Source organism: Corvus cornix, chromosome 2 (assembly GCF_000738735.6).
Source record: "Corvus cornix cornix isolate S_Up_H32 chromosome 2, ASM73873v5, whole genome shotgun sequence".
In the NCBI taxonomy this organism is placed as follows: domain Eukaryota; kingdom Metazoa; phylum Chordata; class Aves; order Passeriformes; family Corvidae; genus Corvus; species Corvus cornix.
Genome location: NC_046333.1, coordinates 29,568,957 through 29,588,188, shown reverse-complemented (window position 1 = coordinate 29,588,188; position 19,232 = coordinate 29,568,957). Strand labels below are relative to the sequence as shown.

General features: G+C 40.2%; 2 protein-coding genes across 7 annotated transcripts in view; one reads left to right on the top strand and one right to left on the bottom strand.

The window, feature by feature from the left end:
• The window catches only part of EZH2 (enhancer of zeste 2 polycomb repressive complex 2 subunit), a 48,423-nt gene extending 33,257 nt beyond the window's left edge, over nt 1–15,166 (top strand). For all 5 annotated transcript variants that reach the window (XM_010398658.4, XM_010398655.4, XM_010398659.4 and 2 more), the window contains exons 9-20: nt 1,634–1,725; nt 2,683–2,923; nt 3,351–3,520; nt 3,888–3,982; nt 9,577–9,617; nt 10,776–10,901; nt 11,225–11,403; nt 12,236–12,331; nt 12,957–13,038; nt 13,831–13,911; nt 14,024–14,108; nt 14,831–15,166. In XM_010398658.4, coding sequence (XP_010396960.2) covers nt 1,634–1,725; nt 2,683–2,923; nt 3,351–3,520; nt 3,888–3,982; nt 9,577–9,617; nt 10,776–10,901; nt 11,225–11,403; nt 12,236–12,331; nt 12,957–13,038; nt 13,831–13,911; nt 14,024–14,108; nt 14,831–14,891 — 1,349 coding nt within the window. In that variant the 3' untranslated portion in view covers nt 14,892–15,166. The remainder of the gene's footprint in view (nt 1–1,633; nt 1,726–2,682; nt 2,924–3,350; nt 3,521–3,887; nt 3,983–9,576; nt 9,618–10,775; nt 10,902–11,224; nt 11,404–12,235; nt 12,332–12,956; nt 13,039–13,830; nt 13,912–14,023; nt 14,109–14,830) is intronic.
• A 1,912-nt stretch (nt 15,167–17,078) lies between these two features.
• CUL1 (cullin 1) overlaps nt 17,079–19,232 on the bottom strand; it is a 53,547-nt gene continuing 51,393 nt past the window's right edge. The window contains exons 21-22 of one of the 2 annotated variants that reach the window (XM_039570973.1): nt 18,638–18,751; nt 17,079–17,712 (exon numbers count right to left, since the gene is read on the bottom strand). In XM_039570973.1, coding sequence (XP_039426907.1) covers nt 17,632–17,712; nt 18,638–18,751 — 195 coding nt within the window. In that variant the 3' untranslated portion in view covers nt 17,079–17,631. The other variant, XM_039570966.1, reaches the window with a different exon arrangement.

Sequence of the window (19,232 nt, the reverse complement as noted above, 5' to 3'; positions counted from 1 at the left end):
TCTTCTTTAATTTTGAATATTAGCGCTTTTTATTCACTGAATGTTTAAAACCTTCACTGTAAGTTACAGTTGCCCAACTGCAGCTGTAGTAAAACTGCAGCATGAGTGTTTCTACATAGCTTGGAAATTGTACATTTTCAGTTAAGCATCTTTTCTGGGCCTTCATGGAGCATTAGCAAACAGACAGCTAGCACTGAGTAGTCTCTTTTTTTTTTAATTTAAAATTTCTGTCCACTCTTCATTTTTGTTCCTTGCAGTTCTGTATGCCACTGTTAACACATTTAGAGGGAAAAAATATTGATTGATATCTGTCTCTCTCTCTCTAAAAAACAATTTTTCCTTGAGCACAGATGAGTCGTTTTTAAAAAGAGAATTGCAGAAAACTTATAGCAGTATCTCAAAAAGCTCCTAATATAATGTGGGAGCCTGAATGTATGAGTTTTGGTGAGCTTCTAGTGGCAGGTTTTCCAGGCTTCAGAAAAGCTGTCTAAGGGGTACAGAGGAGTTCCCAAGATTTCCGGCAAAACTGTGAAAAGTCAGTCTCTCTGAAAACATCCTCCTGGGAGACAGGGCTTGGCCAGGAGGAGAGCTGGCTCTGGCAGAGAGAATGGGTAGGAAACTCTGCCCTCTTGTTAATGAGGTGCTTGTGTTGCACGTGTAACATAGCCAGTCCTGCTCCTTTCTGAGTCACCATTCTGCAGCTTTTACAGAGCTGTACAGAGTCCATCAGATACAGGACCAGACACTTCTCTGCAAGGTGCAGGCTTAGCTCACTTATCCATAGTGACTGTGCAATGCTAACTCATTTTTACCCTGCAGCTGGGATACAGGAACTGAATTCTTATATCCTGTCAGCTTAGCTGTGGTGTTGATAAACTAATAGAGCAAAAATGCTTATGTGTCCTTCTCACTATGTGAGAAATGCAAAGTGGCTTCTATTACCTTTCCAAAGTGTGCATGGGGTTGGATTTTTTGACAAGATAGAAATTTAACAACCGAATCTTACACATTGAAGAGATGATCATTAATAGGAGAAGCCCTGAATAATTCCGTTTAACATGACAACAAAGTCAGGTCTGTTCTTTTGCTGGAAAGGGTGATACACCAGATCTTCCTTGATACATGAAACAAATGTGATGATTGTCTTTGCTGATGTAAATGGGCATAATGGCTTTCAACTGGAAGAGGATAGGTTTACATTTGATGTAAGGAAAACATTCTTCACTATGAAGGAAGCGAGGCACTGGAACTGGTTGCCCAGAGAAGCTGTGGCTGCCTCATCCCTGGTAGTGTTCAAAGCCAGGTTGGATGGGGCTTTGAGCAACCTGGTCTAGTGGAAGGTGTCCCTGCCCATGGCAGGGAGGGGTTGGATCTAGATGATCTTTAAGGTCCCTTCCAACCCAAACCATTCCGTGATATGTGAAGCTTACCTATGTGCTGTCTCTGTGTATTTAAGTGGTAAGTCATATGTCACTACATGGGGTTTATTTTGTGGGTTTTTTACTATTTGTTAATATTTTTACTCTGGCTTTAGTGATGTCTTGGTAATACTGTGTTTTTGATACTGTTTCAGGTTAGATATTGAATGTATTTTTATTTGAAAACTTAAAAATGTGATGTTTTGATTCAACAGCATTCCATGCAACTCCTAATACTTATAAACGAAAGAATACAGAAACAGCATTAGATAATAAGCCTTGTGGACCTCACTGTTATCAACATTTGGTAAGATAATTTTATATATCACAATTCACTGAGTGCTGGTGCTAGCTGCAGTATAGCAGGATACGCTTAATTTAAGGACATGCTGGATCTAGGATAGTGCATCTGCTTGTGGGCCACTTGCAGTCAAATATATTACCTTCAGCTGGTGTGAAAGAAAAAATTTAACTTCCAGTCATCTTGAGTAGGAATACTTGTAGATGTAGCCTGAGATATTTGTAGGGAAGAAATACTACTATCCCCTAATGATGATGTTTCTGCTATTGTGTCCAATCTAGTCAAGGAACTTCAGATTTAGCTCTCTTGTAAATTATATCACAACTAAAAATTATAAAGCTTTTTTAGTTTGTTAAAGGCACAGTCCATCCAGGACTTGTGCTCTTAAGAAAAAACAGGATGGAAATTAATAAAGTGAAATCTTCAGTAATGTAAGTTTAAATCTCTCTCATAATTCCCCTAAATTTTTTAGTATGAGAAACTATGCAATTTTCCCATCTAAAAACTTGCTACACAATGTCATACCCCTTTCCACTAGAAAACAAATTACCAATGCTTGCATTTTAAAAAATGCAGAAAACATATTGTTTAAGTACAATGTGCAAGAAGAGTTCTTGTATTTTTACAGGTATTTTCTGTGGGAAATTCTAATTTTTTTCTGTCATTTGAGAAAATAGAAATTTACACTGAATTATTTTTTACTTGGCAGCCAAAGTAAAAGGTGAACTGAAATAATGACATAAGTACTTAGTAAGTGTAGATTTTTTTCATGGTATTATCAAAAGTGCTTGTGTTCATGGTTGGAGGGCCTTTCACTGGAATTTCTGTGCGCGTGATTATTTTGTAGAACAATGGGAAGTTACTCAGTATGCAAGTAGAAGGTGTTCTCCCACGAGCCCTGACCACAAGTGAAAGAAGCACTTCTCGCTTATTTTCCTGTAAACTGTGATGTTTTGTGTCCAGGAAGGCGCAAAGGAGTTTGCAGCTGCCCTGACCGCTGAGCGCATCAAGACCCCGCCGAAGCGCCCCGGTGGCCGCCGCAGGGGGAGGCTCCCAAACAACACCAGCAGGCCCAGCACGCCCACCATAAACGTGCTGGAGTCAAAGGACACGGACAGCGATCGGGAGGCTGGCACTGAGACCGGCGGAGAAAACAATGATAAAGAGGAAGAGGAAAAGAAAGATGAAACATCCAGCTCCTCTGGTAAGACTGGGCAGTGCTGCTTCATTCAATGAGCTGCAGTGCTTGAGAGGATGAAACAAAACCAAAACAACAGAAACCCCAACCCAAAAAACCTCAAAAAAAAAAAAAAAAAAAGTTGAGCCATGCAATCCTAGAAAACATGTGTTTGGAATGTATGGAACTGAGTGAAAAGACAGAGTAATAATAATATGAGTTTAATCCAACTGAAAGAAAATGTCTGTATTGTCTCAATTTATGTACAGGCCATGTAATTTGAGTAGCTACTATTAGCTTCTGTAAGAGGCATGTGAAAAGTGCTGTTTTTCCTGGCACTTAGGAAACAACAACAAAAAACCTGGGGTAGTTTTTAACTGCAGTTAATGATTTGACATTTTTGAGGGCAACGTAAATTTTGAAACATAGCCTTACTCTCGATTATTTATTACAGAAGCAAATTCTAGGTGTCAAACACCTATAAAGATGAAGCCAAATATTGAGCCTCCAGAGAATGTGGAATGGAGTGGTGCAGAAGCTTCAATGTTTAGAGTTCTTATTGGCACCTACTATGACAACTTCTGTGCAATTGCCAGACTGATTGGGACCAAAACATGCAGACAGGTAAGAAGGGAAGCTACTTGCTAAGAGTGATAGCAATTTGCTTTTAAAACTAAACTATACAAATACTAGTATTGATTACTAAAAGGGAAAAGTAATTAATATTCTTGGTTTTCCCAAGAATGCTATGGTCCAGAATTCATACCACAATTGTTTTAAAACTGTTTTAAAATGAAATTTACAGGAGGTTTAAATTGGACTATCAGTTCTTAAATGACAAAAATAATCAACTTTAAATGTATTGAAAAGAGACTATGACTGGATATAATCTGTAAGTTTTTGGTTGGAGGAAATCATACTAACTTAGAATATGAGCAACTTTGTACTAGTGAGAGATTTATCGTGGATGTGTTATGGTATCTCTTGTTAGGTGTATGAGTTTAGAGTAAAGGAATCTAGTATTATTGCACCAGTCCCTGCTGAAGATGTTGATACTCCTCCCAGAAAGAAGAAAAGGAAACACAGGTAAATCTGTTACTAAATACCCTTAGCATAACAATAAATTGGAGATACAGGGGATCAGAACAGAAAGTTTTTTGGAGGAAAAGTTGTGCAACTCTTCTGCTTTTGCTTCCAAAACCAAAAGCTGCAGCAATAAAACAACATGGTGTTTTAGTTTCAGACAAAAGTCTTACTGCCTTGGCAAGTATAACCTTCCTCTTCTCTTTCCCTCTCCCTTATTTTTAAGCTCTTTAACAGCCAGGTTCTTGTAGGTGTATTACTGCAAGTAGTCAAAACTCTGTTTAGATTAGAAATCACCTATGCAGCTTGTTGCAACATTCAAGATAGTGTGGTATAATTATTTTTTACAGCAATAAACATAAAATTTGGAAGCGTTTCAATGGGATTGAGTAATGATTATATGGTATTTTAAGATTAAACCTTTTTTTTTAATGATTAAGTGTATTCTAGCAAGCTAGTAGGATTGCCTTTTTTTTTCTTTAGGAGAGACTATTCCTTTGTAGCACCCCAGTTTCATTAGCACTTAGAACACCAACTAAAGAACCAGGTTAACAAGTTATTATTTGAAGTGAAGCTGCAATGAAGAACAAAATAAAGCTTTTTCTGGAGCCACGAAGACCATATGACATAATTTCTGTTGAAACTGCAGACTCGGTGGCTGCTGTCTGTCTGTGAAGTGCATTTTTCTTTGAGAATTTCGAGGCTTGGAAAATGCAGCTCTGCATTGATTATTTTTATTTCCAGAAATAAGAACATAGGAGATAAAAAGCTGACTGAAAATTAGCAAAAACATTTCTTTAGCAAGCAATAAGTACACTTTTTTCCATATAATTTCCTATTTCTCCCTTTAACTTTCCTTATTTTCCCCCAAGTTTGTCCTTCCAGTTCTTCTCCCATCAATTCTTGCTTCTGTCTTAGCTTGTCTATTTATTATTTCCAGGCCTAGTGAAATTCCTGAACTGGTTCAAAGATCCTGTTGATGTGGAGTAGAATATTTCTGCTTTGTAGCATAGAGGCAGGCAACGTGAGCTGGGAAAAGATTCAGTGAGCATCTGGAAGAGATTTTGTTCTCAGCAAAAGCTATTGATTTTACTGCTCTTGGCACAGTTTTCAAGTGTCTGGGCATTTGGTAGGCTTGGCTGTTTTAAATTTAGGTTATTAGCCATGGTGCAAGTTTGGAATATGCAGCTGAGAATTAGCTTGCTGTCGGATTCACACAAGTTGCTATAAAAATGGTGCCACTACATCTATTTGAAAAGAGTAGCTAAAATGCTCAAATGTATTTTTGCTGCTGAAATGTATTGTATGATTACTAGGCTGACATTGTTGGAGGAGTTTTCAAACTTTTTTTAGTTTATGGTATTTTTTTCCCAAGTAAATAAAAGCACACACTATTGCACGGGGTTTCTTGACTTTATTTTGTTTTTATTAGTTGCCCATATAAAACCTGTCATGGTAGCAATTTAGTTTTGAAATGCCCTTTAATTCTTTAAACTCTCATTGAAGGAAGGAGATAATTTTACAAATGTCATGTCCCAGAATACGTGTCAATCAAGCTGTCTCCATTCTTCTATGGGCAGTAGCCTTTTCAAAAAGGAAAGCAGTTTAGCCCACCTACATCCTGCTGTAACCTTAGCACTCTGAAGGTCTCCCACAACCAGCAATTGGGACAACCATTTAGAAGTCTTCCCCTGTTTCTTACCTTTCTTTTACTTGAGTTTGCTCACTCTTAGAGTAAATCCAGTCCTAGAGCCGGGGAGGCCCTTCCCTTCCTTTTGCCTTTTTCCATTGCAAGGGTCTTACCTGTTGGCAGGTTTTCCTCGTGTGTGTGTGGCTTTGAGCTAAAGCAGAGTTACCAAAGAGAAAAGCAGCAGCAAAAGGCTACCTTTGCTGGCCTCTTGTAACTGATTTGAGAGCAGATAAAATCTTTTCTTGCAAGACTTTGCCTATTTCCCAAGTCACCTTGGTGCCCATATGGGCATACTGAACAACTAGCTGGCAAGACTGCACCCCTCTTGGATAATGAAATATCTTGTCTCCCTCCTTCCTGTGTCATTCTTGCTAAGATAGCTGTAATAAGGGTGATCAGTGGGAGAAGACGACTTTTAATGTAGTTGCTTTTTGGAGAACCAGTAAGTGTCAGAGCCTCGCCTATGTACCAGATTAATATGTTATTTTGAGAAGACTCTGCCTTGATGAGAAGTGAGTACTTTGCATAGAAGCCAGTCAAAAATCTGAATGAAGAAAGAATTCTGAAAAGCATGGGTGTATGCTGGAGGGAGAGTGTGCTTCAGTAGTGTTCATTGTTTCATCTGTATGTTTTTCTTCCATTGTTGGGAGCTGAGTTGCATTTGCTTTAACTAATTAGCACTCATTCCTCTATTTTGGAGCTGATTTTAAGGCCATGTAAAACTCTGCTTCTTTATTATTTTGGTTTTCCTCTTCTCCCTCATCCCCTATTCAGAGGCCACTTAGTAAATTTTATTTGAAAGTATTTTCTTTTTTTCCCACCAGTTTCTCATTTTCCTTCTCCTGTCCTTACCTTCTGCTGGACTGCTGTTCACTGCATGTGTTTGAATAGCTTATGCAGTTCTGCCAAGAGTTCAGGATGCCTTTTTGTAGGGATTTAAAGTCTCACTGTTATCAGGCAAAAGGTGCTGCTGAGGTGTTGGTGCAGATGTTCTTATGTGCCACCTGGTCGGAAGGCTGAGTCTTCAGTGGTGGGGAGGCTGTGGATAAGATGATCTGGGAGACTGAAGTCTTTTGAGTGATGCCAGAACATCAAACACTGCAAAGATGTATTGGACATAATTGGCATGTATTTTGAACTTTCAGTGCTCTTTCTGATAGCAGAGTATCCCTGTGCGGGGCAAGAAATGCTGGAGTAGCTTCTTCCAAAGAGTGTTGTTAGTGTTGGGTTGGCTGACACCGCTGCTGCTTAGAACCCCTGGCAAAGTCTAGTAGGATGTTAGGAGAGAAGAACAAGATCTTTGACTTCTGTCACGATGCTTCTGCAAACACTTGTTTTCTAAGCTGGCTCTCCTGCAGATGTCAGCAACCAGATGTACAAATCCACCAGCTTGCTTGGAAACCTGCCACGAAGTTTCCAGTTGGCTTTTTTTTAATAAAGCTTCAAGTTGTGAGTGCTTTTTCAACTTTGTCTTTTCCTTGCCTCTGCTTCCTGCTGCATGGGAACAGGTCTTGCCTTTTGTTTCTGTTTAAGATGGCAGATTATAGGGCAGATACGAAAATGGTTACCTTTAGTATGGTGCTTACTCAGGCTTCAGCTTTGTGCACTAACCAGGGGAACTTGCAGTGCTTTGTGGCAGTTTTTGGAAGTTACAAGGCAGTGAATGCACTATTGGATTGTCGCAGTCAAAGCTCCTGTCGGGTAGGTCAGTGTTGGCAGCCTGCTGCCTGTTGTCTTGTGTCATTCCCCACAATTCCTGCTGCCACTGCGTGTCTCCAGCCCTTCTCTCACTGGCCTCTCTCCCTCCTGTGATACCAGTCTCTCCAGAAGAGGGGCAGAGCAGATGGATGCCTTTCCCATTGTGACTGCCACCTGTAGTTTTCTTTCTGCTTTGATTTGTTACTATTAATGCTTTGTTGATGTGTGTGTACATTTAAAGTATTAGGATAGTGCTTACTTCAGGAGAAAAAGTAAAGCTGCTAATTGCTAATGAAAGGGTATTTTAAGAAGTCTGGCCACAGAATGCTTTTAAAGGTTTGGTGTGCTAGTAGGTCCTTATTATCTGGGGGTGACAGACAAGTTTCTGTGAAAGACTTGTTCAAAAATATGGTATGTTACATTTTCCAAATACCAGGCAGACAAGAAAGAAAGTAGTTTGATGTGCATTAGAGTAATTTAAGTCAAAATTGCACTCCTTTCAGGTATATGGGAAGTGTCTTCTTGCAGAATCAGTCTCAAAATTCATAAATGTATGTTGGTAGCCTTTTCTTCTAGAGTAAATCACTCTTAATAGGAATGTCATCTATTTATTACAGTACCCTGTGATGCTGGGCTTCTTCCTTCCCCTCAGCCTTAGTTACTTGGACAAATCTGCCTTTGTTGGTTTCTAACTTGTATGGGCTCCTTCAGTGCTTGTAAGAAAGTTGGTTGTCGAGTTAAAAGCTCACAGTAAAGCTTTAAAAGGGCAATTTTATAGAGAATCTTATTTATCTGAAGCTGTTGGAGGGCACAGCACACCATTTGGTTGAAGTAGAAGCTGCTGTGGTTTTATGAAAGAAGTAGCAGCTAAAAAGTCCAATTTAAGTAGTTACAGTGGGAGATATTTTTTCGGAGTGCAAACTTCTGAGGAGTGTTGCGGTCACTGAAAGGCAGAACGGCTTTCTAGGTGTTCTGTGCTGGGGATCTTTTAGTACCTGTGTTCATGAGTGTTTTGGGCTGCTCAGTAAATCTGCAGAGGAAGTGAGGTTGCTCGATGCAGCTGGCAATGTATTATTTGGCCAGGGAATGAGGCTTCTCCCATGTTGGTGTCATGTTGTTATATGATATACTAAGGAAGTATAAAATAAAGTAAGAAAAAATAAAACAACTGCTTTCTCCTTTAATTTTAGGGCTACTGAAATTAAAAGTCTGGTTTTCCTTTTGGTACCAAAGGTCCAGAGAGGTGTTTTTACTTGATTGTATCTGACATTGTTTGTGGAATAGGTGACACTCCCTGGCCAAAGAGCTTGCAATATGAAATGGATACAAAATAAAGGAGGAATTGTAACTTGCAAGAACTTTCAAGTATAGTGAGTTATGTTATGATAACCAAGAGCATGTTGTTCTTAAAAAAACATGGCAAAGCAACAAACGCAAACAATAAAATCCACCACACAACAAAACCACCACTTCTGGCAAAGGGCGTGCTTGGCTGAGCTACCTGAGAAGGGGGATGCTGAAGGAAAACTGTAAGGACATGAGAGAAAGGAGTGTAGACTTTAAAGTAGAAGGGAAAAGGCTCAGTGCAGCACCACCAGCCAGGACAACTGGGGAAATGTATCCAGCCAGAAAGAGTACTGAGGTCCCAGCAGTGTGGCTGTGCCAGGCAGACATTGTCTCCTGTGCTCGAGTACTTGGAGCTCCTCAGGTGAAGGGTAGGACCTGGCTGTGGTCCGAGGTGACAACCAGAGTGGTGCTGGGGCCAAGTCCTGTGAAGCAAACAGCTGTCCCACTTTCACCCCCCTGTTTAGGCATGACCCTGCAGATCTGCACCTTCATATCCTTCCTTCGCTGCTGCTCCTGCCTGCCAGAAGCAGCTCTTGGCAGGGTTTCCTTCAAGGCCATCTGAATTTAAGCATCTCTAGCCTGGGCTGGGTGGGGACTGCTCGTCTGTACGATCCTGGGACTAGAGGAATGATGTGGGGAATGGGGGGAGCAGCCTGCAGGGCTCTGATCTTGTCAAGCCCGAGAGACTGGGACAGGGTGGTTCTGCTGCAGCCCCTCTGACTTGTGTGCAGTTAGCAGGTGTTCATGTCTCCAGAAGCTTTCCCATCTTAAGTCAAGTGTGAGTACAAGATGCAGCTGCCTTTCCCAGCCCACTGCAGGAGGAGTTCCTGTCAACCTTCTTGTTTGTTTTGTGTTTTTGCAGGTTGTGGGCTGCTCATTGCAGAAAGATACAGCTGAAAAAGGGTTAGCATCTTTCCATTCAATTTATGTCCTGAACTTTTAAGAATCTACTATTGCTTTTTTTGGTTTTGGTTTTTTTGGGGGGGGCCTGATTATTTGTTTTTTTTAATGTTAGGCCATTATATATGTTCTGTGGGGAGCTAGAAATTATACGGGAGTGAAAAGTAAAAAAAAAGTAAACTCTCCCTACCCATATTGTAGGGACAACAGGTACTCTTCGGTTTACATAGCTGGAAGAGCTCTGTGTAATTCAATAAAAAGGGAAGGAGGCTGAGTTTACAGTCTTTCCAGTATGGCCTCATTGAAGGAGAGGTAAAAACAGAATTAAGGATAGGAGCTGCAGTAAAAAGTGCCCTTTTTTTTTTTTTTTTTTTTTTTTAAATTAATTTAGAAATAGTTCTCTGAAAATTTGTTGAGAGTGGTTGGGACTTCTAGCAACATAAATAATTGATCAGTTTGTCTCTCTCCTTTTTTGTTGCTGATTGCTAACTTGAGCATTTTTACAAATTTACAAATTCATGCAAACCCAAAACAAGCTCAGGAGTATTAATAGAAAATATAATTTATATAGCACCAAATTTTCCTAGCTGCTCTATAGGTAAAGCTCTAGACTTGTCCCTGGTAGTTCCTTTCTTGCTTAGAAGACTTCAGCATTGTCTGTACTGGAAAATTGACTTGGGAAAGCACAGTGGTATAATAATAATAAAGGGATTACATTGCCAGTGTTACCTGTTTGAAAGTTGACTGTTGTTCCACATTAAAAATTGCTTTGGGTATTTAAGCAAATTTACTTTGCTGAATAATATCAGTGCTATTCCAAAACACGTTCAGACAGGAAATTATACCATTGTAGTTTCGTTTTTCAGTTTTCCACAGAAACAGCTTTCAGCTCTGAATACTCAAAGCAGCTGAGCAATGGCAGAATGAGCTGCACTAGGAAGCAGCTAATGGTGTAAAACACCTCACTAATGTTACAGTTCTGGTTTGGTGTCTTTTGGTTCTTAACCCCACTTGCTGTGGGTTTGGGTTTTTTGTTCATGTTTGGGCTTTCTTAGTTAAATGACTAAAAGGGAATTTTTACCTTAGAGTGAGGGGAACTGTATATTGTATATTGTTTGTTTGCAACTTTCAACTTTACAAAATGTTGCTATTTTTATTCAGATGGGTCATCGAATCACGTTTACAACTATCAGCCATGTGATCACCCACGTCAGCCTTGTGATAGCTCATGCCCATGTGTAATTGCTCAAAACTTCTGTGAGAAGTTTTGTCAATGCAGCTCAGAATGTAAGTAAAACATTTTAAAGTTATCTGTAAACTTCTCTCACTGTCCCACCATCGAGCTCTGTCCTACCAGTCTGTCCATACTGCAGACAGTGTTACAGGAGCAGCAAATTGTGTCAAACAGTGCAAGCATGTGTAATTAAAGTAATTAAGTGCGAGGAAGAGTAATTAAAATCGGGAAAGAATTTACAGTACTTCTGAATGTCCTCTGCAGATATCAATGGCTTTGTTGCCAGTATTCTGATATGCTATAAACTGCCCAGTCTTAATTTTATGCTGTACTTTTTCATACGTGCTCTCTTCCTTTCCCACTCATTCCTTTGTAGGCCAAAATCGTTTTCCTGGGTGTCGTTGTAAAGCACAATGCAACACCAAGCAGTGCCCCTGTTACCTGGCTGTCCGTGAGTGTGATCCTGACCTCTGTCTGACTTGTGGAGCAGCTGACCACTGGGACAGCAAAAATGTTTCTTGCAAGAACTGCAGCATTCAGAGAGGATCCAAAAAAGTATGTCCAGAGTTATGCAACTGCATGCCTGTTGCCTGGGTTTTGAGGTGTTCTGATATTTTCAAGCCAGAGAACTTGAAAATATTTGCCTTCATGCTGTCAAACAGGAAAAGAAAACACAAAAACCCAAACCAAACCAAACAGCAAGGAAGTTGTCACTTGTTAGCTTGCTCGTGTGCTGCTGTTAAGCTCTTTCTACATTTTGTCATGTAACAGTTAGTTTTCTGTGCAGCACTGCAGCAGAATATCTCCTTTTTCCCATTCAGGCTTTGCTTCTTAGTTGCAAATAGGCTGCTGTTCTAAAGTGATCCCTCAGCAGTCTTTCCCCAGATCAGCATAAAGAAGTTTATCCCAGAGTCTGGAACCTGTTCCTTTCTTCTAAGGCATAAACTTGTATACAGTCTACCGAGGATATCTTGAAAGCCCATTCAGTTCTGACAAATAAATAAATCAATAAGCCAAAGTTTATTTCTACTCTGGAACATCTTCTCACAAAACAGTTGATGACTGAGCTGAGTAGTGGGCTCCTATCTGCAGACCTTTTGAGGCTGAAGCCTTTAGTAAATAAGTTTTTATGTAACACCCTCACTTTAAGGTTAAACTAAAATTTTTAGTAGTTTTCAAATACTTGGTCATTTTTCTTTTACATACATCTTCTGATCCACAAACTGTAATTTTAGTGTGTGTTTGATTATTGGAAGACTGGATTTGTCTGCTCTCCTGGAGTCCCAACATACACATTTCACTAAGTGATACAAAACAAAATGGAAAAAAACCTGAACTCAAATCTAAGCTAGGCATGTCTAAACTTTTTGGTTTTTCTGCTCCACAGCACTTACTATTGGCACCTTCAGATGTGGCAGGCTGGGGAATTTTTATCAAAGATCCTGTACAGAAGAATGAATTCATCTCTGAATACTGTGGTGAGGTAAGGATGGAGAACACTGGTTATGAGCTTAATTGGTGAAGTTCTGCATTGACAGGGACCAGCCATGGGATACCACTGTCTGTGACCTGGTATCACGTTTAGACAGAGCCGACTAAGCATCACAGGCTGTAGCTGCTGTCACAGGCTCAGACCCCAGGAGCTACACAGCTGAAATGTCACAAACATTTTGAAATAGGTCCTTGTGAGAAGGAGAGGCTGGAATGTCATTTTTATCTTGGATGGAATTTCAGTTCAAGCATGCTTGGAATTTGGTGGCAAATCATTTAGTATAGTACTGAAAGTCAGTAGGTGCTTTAGCTAAGCTATATTCTGTAGCACTAAAACCCAGAATCAGGTATGCAGTCCCGATTTTGAGATGAGAAGCAATTCTTCCTTTTCTTCTGCTCTGAAAGAGTTAATTTATGCTAAGAGCAAAGCATGGATGTTTGGTAAATGCAGAATGCTTGCTGAAAACAACACTGCTTGGGAATACTTTGAATCCCAGAGAATAAAAAGAACTCCCACCTGTCTTTCAGAACGCTGTGGGGGGGGGGGTTGGCATTAAGCTGCTATGGTTACAAAACGGAGGAGTGCTTCTCTTTTTTACAAGTACTGTTTCTTTCAGATTATTTCTCAGGATGAGGCAGACAGAAGAGGAAAAGTGTATGACAAATACATGTGCAGCTTTCTGTTTAACTTGAATAATGGTATGTATGCATTAGTTGCAACCCTTGGCAGCATACGCAAAGTATGTATGCTCAGCATTTCACTCAGCCCTGTTTTTCTGCAGACAGCAGGTGACAATGAGAATTTTTTTCCACACATCTTTCCCTGTCAGTGTGTGGATTCATCCTAGTGATGGCTAGTGTTTGGGGTTTTCTCTCAGTGCTAGTCAGCTAGATGTAGTGATGGAGCCTATTACACAAACAACTATACAAAAAGAGTAGAACTTCATGGAGTAAAATTACGTGCAGACATTAAGTAGACTAAAGAATTTAAAAGGCTTGCCAGGTATTGTCTGAAATAATTTTACTGAATTAAATCAGCAGTAAGTTATGATGGTAATTGTGTTGGGGGGAAAACAGCCACATACAGATTATGTGGCTGCTGCCACTAGAAGAGAAAAATACAGGTTGCACTGTGTCAAGCATAAAATACTAAAAAATAGTTGAAATGAAGAAAAGACCTGCTGCTTTATGTCAGTGTTGACTTAGCATATTTATGGAGCTTGTCCTTGTGGAATAAAGGTAGAGAAGCTTCAATGAGAAGTTAAGGTGCTGGTGCCACTATGGCAGGAGATAAAGGGGAAGCACAGTGCGGAGCAGCAGAGTTCAGCTATTGTAGGGTGATGGGCCAGCTCTTCTCTGTGGGAAGCTGTGCAGTTGTCTTCTCCAGCTGCTAAGATCCAAACACACTAGGTATTTCACTCAAAAATGTGTTTTTAGCTGACCCATCCATCATTTGTGGGTTTTGTTGTTTTTTTCTGCCCCCCCCCGTAGATTTTGTGGTTGATGCAACACGCAAGGGCAACAAAATTAGATTTGCAAACCATTCAGTAAATCCCAACTGCTATGCAAAAGGTAAGTTTCACATTTACTTTCTTTTCATCAATGTATGAAATACTATGAGCTACTTCTTTAGCATGCATTTTATCAGTATTTGTACTAACACACTTAATTTCTTTTAAAACAGTTATGATGGTTAATGGTGATCACAGAATAGGAATATTTGCTAAAAGAGCCATTCAGACTGGTGAAGAACTGTTCTTTGACTACAGGTGGGTAGATGGATTTCACAGGTGGGATTAACTTTCAGTATCGCCACACATCTCATGGTTAATTCCTGTGCCTGCCTGATCCTTGCAAGCTCAGGTCTCAGCAGCTCAGAAGCAGCACTCCCCACACTGGTTTTGTTAAGCCAGATGCCATAGCAAGACTCATTTAAGCAAAGCAGCTGGTTAAGAGCCTGCAAACTTGGAACAGCAGCTCGTGTAGAGCGAAGTGTAGTGACAAATGGAGACAGACTTTCTCTGGTAGGGTTCCCTTGGTACCAGTACAGGTTAACTCCCCCATCATTCAGAAATAGGCAAGAATTTCAGAGAGTGAAATTTCAGAATTACAACAGAGAAGGGCTTGCTAAGAATGTGTTCTTACTTTCCTCTACAATCATCTCACCTGACAAAAACTAAGCTGTCCAGTGGCAATACTGTGTAGGTCAACCTTGAGAAATGCAGTGCTTTCCAGTACTGAAAATGACTGACATTCAAGGTGAAAAAGCATGGAATTTTAGTGATTTGTCTCTTGATCAAACACCTCTAAAAGTAGTTTCTTGAGTGGTCAGCAGTGTTATGCACCTGCAGATTCACACAAGGAGGAAACACCCCAGCTGGTGAGGAAACTATGGAAAATCTAAGTATGAGAGGATTCTGGGTTGTGGTGCTGAAATGTTCCATGATACTGTTTTTTCATTTGTGATTTTGTTTTTTTTTTGTAATTTCAGATATAGCCAAGCCGATGCCCTTAAGTATGTGGGCATTGAAAGAGAAATGGAAATCCCTTGACACCAGCTACCTCTTCTTTTAAACAAACAGCTGCCTTATCTTCAGGAATTTCTAGTACTGTGGGCAATTTTAGAAAAATAAAAATGATGCAATTTGAAATTCTGTATTTGCAAAGTACTGTAACAGTAATTTATAGTAACAAATTTAAAAAAAACCAACTTTTTATTGCCTTCTCACCAGCTGCAAAGTGTTTTGTACCTATGAACTTTTGCAATAATGTGGTGTGGTACATTTTTCAACCTTGAATAAAGGATACTTGAACTTCTTCATTTTTACTGGAACTGAGTTGGAATTTTGTGTCAGCCCCTTGAGGAAGCAATGTGAATTTAACTTGTAACTTCTGTGCAAAGGCAGCTCCATGCTTGTCTCCTTCTGTTCCTGTTACTCTGGGTCATTTACAATAGTGTGAAGATGGAAACAGTGTAGCTGTCAGGTGCTTGTGGTGCTGCAGTGCCTGAGGAGGTGTGGTCGTGCAGCTTCTCCGCTCCCTTCGCATGCAGCTACATCCACGTTCTCTGGAGTAAGTGCCAGAAGAGCTGTAATTTCTGTGACACTGCTTTCAAGATAAAGCTGTAGTACAAGGTGCCCTCATTGTGGCTTCTCTGAAGCACCAAACTGAATGATGAATACAACAATAATTACAGAGACATTAAAAAATTAAGAGATGCAGAAGAGAAATGTATAGTTTATATCCAGAATCATTTTAGATAGCAGCTAAATGTCTGTTTGGGTCTCATACAGGGCTACCATATTTATTTCTTACTTGCCAGTGGATTGTGAACTCTGCAGCCTCTTGTGAGGTAGAACACAATGCTCTGGAGTGGGAGGGCAGGCACAGGCTGGCATTATTGCCAAAGTGATTCCAAGAAATCTTGTCCATGGTGACCATTTAATTTTGCACTGAAGGGGCTCCAAGTCTGGGGCTGAATTCAGCTCTTCCTGCTTCCACACTCCATATACAACAGGCAGCTGCCACATGCCCTCTGCCTTGGTGGTGGCCCAAGTAAGAACTAAGAGTTCATGAGGAAAAGAACAGTAAAAACCTGATTTTCTCCCTGCTTGGGTAGAGCACAGCTCCTGGTCTGAAGCTGGATGCACTGCTTTAACCAGCCCAGGGCTTTGAAAGGCAGCGCAGAGTAGGTGATTTCTGGCCTTCCACCTAAGAGAGGAATTCAGGCTGCTTCTTTGTCATCATATCACATCCTCCTACAAAAATCTATTAGCCCTGAGCTTTCTGCAAGAAGGGTTTACAAAAACAAAGCAGCATCTTAAAAAAAAAGAAAAACTAAAGAGGCAGCACAAGCTCCACTCTTCTAAATTTCCAGAAGCAATTTTAAAACTGAGCAGCAAGATGCTTCTATTGCCCATTATGGCAGTCTTCAGCTCTTTCAGAACAGAAATAGCAAACATACAAAATCTCAAGCGCAGATAACCCCCCTCCCTTTTTCCAAATCAGTCTGGATCACATCGAGTACTGCTCCATAATTGTTTTTTAAACCCAGAGTTCAACTGTAACCATTAGTTTCCCTCAACAGAAAAACATTAGCAACACAAAACCTGGCTCCCTTCCTGGGAGAAGAAACACTGAACAAATCACAAATTCTAAAGGGTAAAATGACCACAGAAGTTAAGTTCTTTTCACCATGAAGATTAGAAAATACAGATTACCAAAAATGAGACCTGTGAGGATGTCAGCATTTTGCTTGTAGCATGTGGAAAGCCAATAATTCATTTCAGAAAATGTTGTGAGAAGAACGGAATGAGGCCTGGTCAATCAAGATAGGTGTAGTAACACTCAAAAATATTTTAATTCCCATCACAGGTTGCATTTAATGGGAATTAATCTTTAGGAACACACTCAATTTTCTGTTCTAGTCAAAGAAATGGGCAGCCTAAACCTCCTTTATTCCAGGCAGCATTTATGCAAGAGTGATGCATTTTATAGCACAATGAGCAATATAAAACCAGCTCCAATTTCAGATGACCAAGCATTGCCACATATATTCTGAGTATTTTCTGTTCTGCATATCTTGTGAAATCATCACAGATTTCTTTTATTTTCAAAGTGCAGACATTTCCTCTTCAAAAAGAAATAACATGCACAGATAATAGATGACAATTTCTTCAGAGAACAAAATGTTCTTAAAGCACCAGAAAATGGGGAGGAAAAGCAAAACGAATTTCTAATAGCTTTCATAACCATTATACCTTTTATTTACATTTAGAAAGATAAGTCATGAAACTTAAAACAATAAAACCAAATGCAACTTGTACAGAAATCTTTTAATTTTTTTTTATTATTTATCACACATTAAAAAATGAAACACACTATACAAATGGTTTTTCATAGCAGATTACACATGGGTCCATTCAGACTCGCTCTCCAAGTGCTGCCAACATGTATAAGTGCTGCCTGTGATGGCAGCTGTTTATCATATAGCCAATGTATTGATTTAAATGCAGTAGCATGCAACCCTCAAACGAGAAGGGTCTGATTCCTTTCTGTTCTTAAATTAGGTTAAATGGCATTGGTGTCCATATTTACATACTTGAAATGTATCAATCCTGAGCAGTTCTGATGTAAATCTGAGACTGGCTGGTGGAGTCCTGGTCTCAGTCATTAAAAAGGGAGGTCCAAATGGCAGCAGGGTGGCTGCTATGAAGTTCTGTTGCTTTCATTCTTTCCATCACATACCTACTTGCCGAGTGTCACACAGTCAGGTAATTGCTAATAAAAATGTTAAGCCAAGTAACTGTAGGTGTCCTTCTCACCATCTACACGTTCCAAGTACTCCTTCTCAATGAGGATGTCGATGCATTTCTGTGGGAGGAACAGAGGTAAGTGGTGGCACACGGGAACAAAAGCCCTCTCTGAGGGTTGCTACAAACTTTGATTTTGACCCCCGAGGGAGTTCCCTGCCAAGCAGAGGAAGGGACTAGGCAAAGGACACAAACCATAGCAGTTCGCTCTCCTCTTTCTGACCACATCCAAGCAGAGGGCTTTGCTAATGCACTAAACTGAATTACACTTCCTGGATGCCATTCCAGGGGTGTGACTGGGAGATCATCAGTATGCTGAGCAACTTCGTAGTAAGACAGCAAATGAAGAATTACACCAAGATGCAGAGAGCTTATGTAAGGTCACTAAAGACAGCAGCTGCAGTGAAGAGCTGCCTGTGTCACTGCCCAGGACCAGTGCCAGTTTATGCAAGTGCTCTCACTGCCTGTTCTTTGCCCCACCTACCCTTGGTTGTGGATATAAAAACCGCTGCTGAGCTCACTTAGACAAACTGATGAAGAAATTAATATACATAAATGAATAATTAATATAATTATGAGTAAATAATTAAATACAATGCCCCCCTCCCCAACATTTTTATTGTAAAAGAAAGCAGGAAACTGTTTTATTGAGCCAACCCTGTGGCTGGCTGTAGTCCCACAACTGGGAGAGCAGGAACAAAAGGTAAGCGTGGATCAAGGGCTATGGTAAACTGACAGTGATGTGAAAAGATGCAATCCTGCTACTATTTTACCACCACTGCCAACAATGTGAAACATGGATGTTACCCTAAGAGAAATAAAATATTTCTTGTTAAAGTATTTCCTGCTTAGGACTCAAAAATATGTCCTTGCCCCTCCCACCTCATCACCTTAACTTTCCTTTAATTCAGAAGCATGTGTTTTGTCTGTACGTATATCCTCTTCACCTCCTGGAATCCAGGTTCAGAGATGTGGTTCTTACATACCTTAATTACAGGAACTCGTGGCTTGAACCTTGAGGACAGCTGTGTTAGCACTTCTCCAAGCAGTTGCTGGTGTTTTAGAACCTTCCTCATTTTCATGATTCTCACAATAGCAGCCTGCACAGCGAAGTCAGGAAGGCATGTTTAGGAGCAAACTACTTGTCCCTCTGCATAAAGCCACTTCCCTAGGAGATCATGTCTGCTCGTACAGAAGCACCACCACAACCAACTCGAGCACCAGATGGGGAGAGGCTTGCCCACGAGTGTCAGCTACTCACACAGACTTCAAGAGCTCAGACTCTACCCAGCACACAGTCATCAAAAGTGGTTTTGACACATGAATTTTTAGAACTGTGCTTACAGTCAGTCAGTTGTAACAATAGCACCAACTGGTACCAAGAGCCACACAACACCACTTGTGTAGCAAAGAGACTTCTTTATGTATTTAACCTTACTGTGACACTCTCTTAGTGGTACATCTGTATTTCCTTCCCCTGCCTCTCGAGTGGATTCCAAATGAACTGATATAAAACTGCTGTTAATTTCATACTACCTGGGTATTACTGTTTTTTTATTATTCAGTTTTCACCCAGGACAA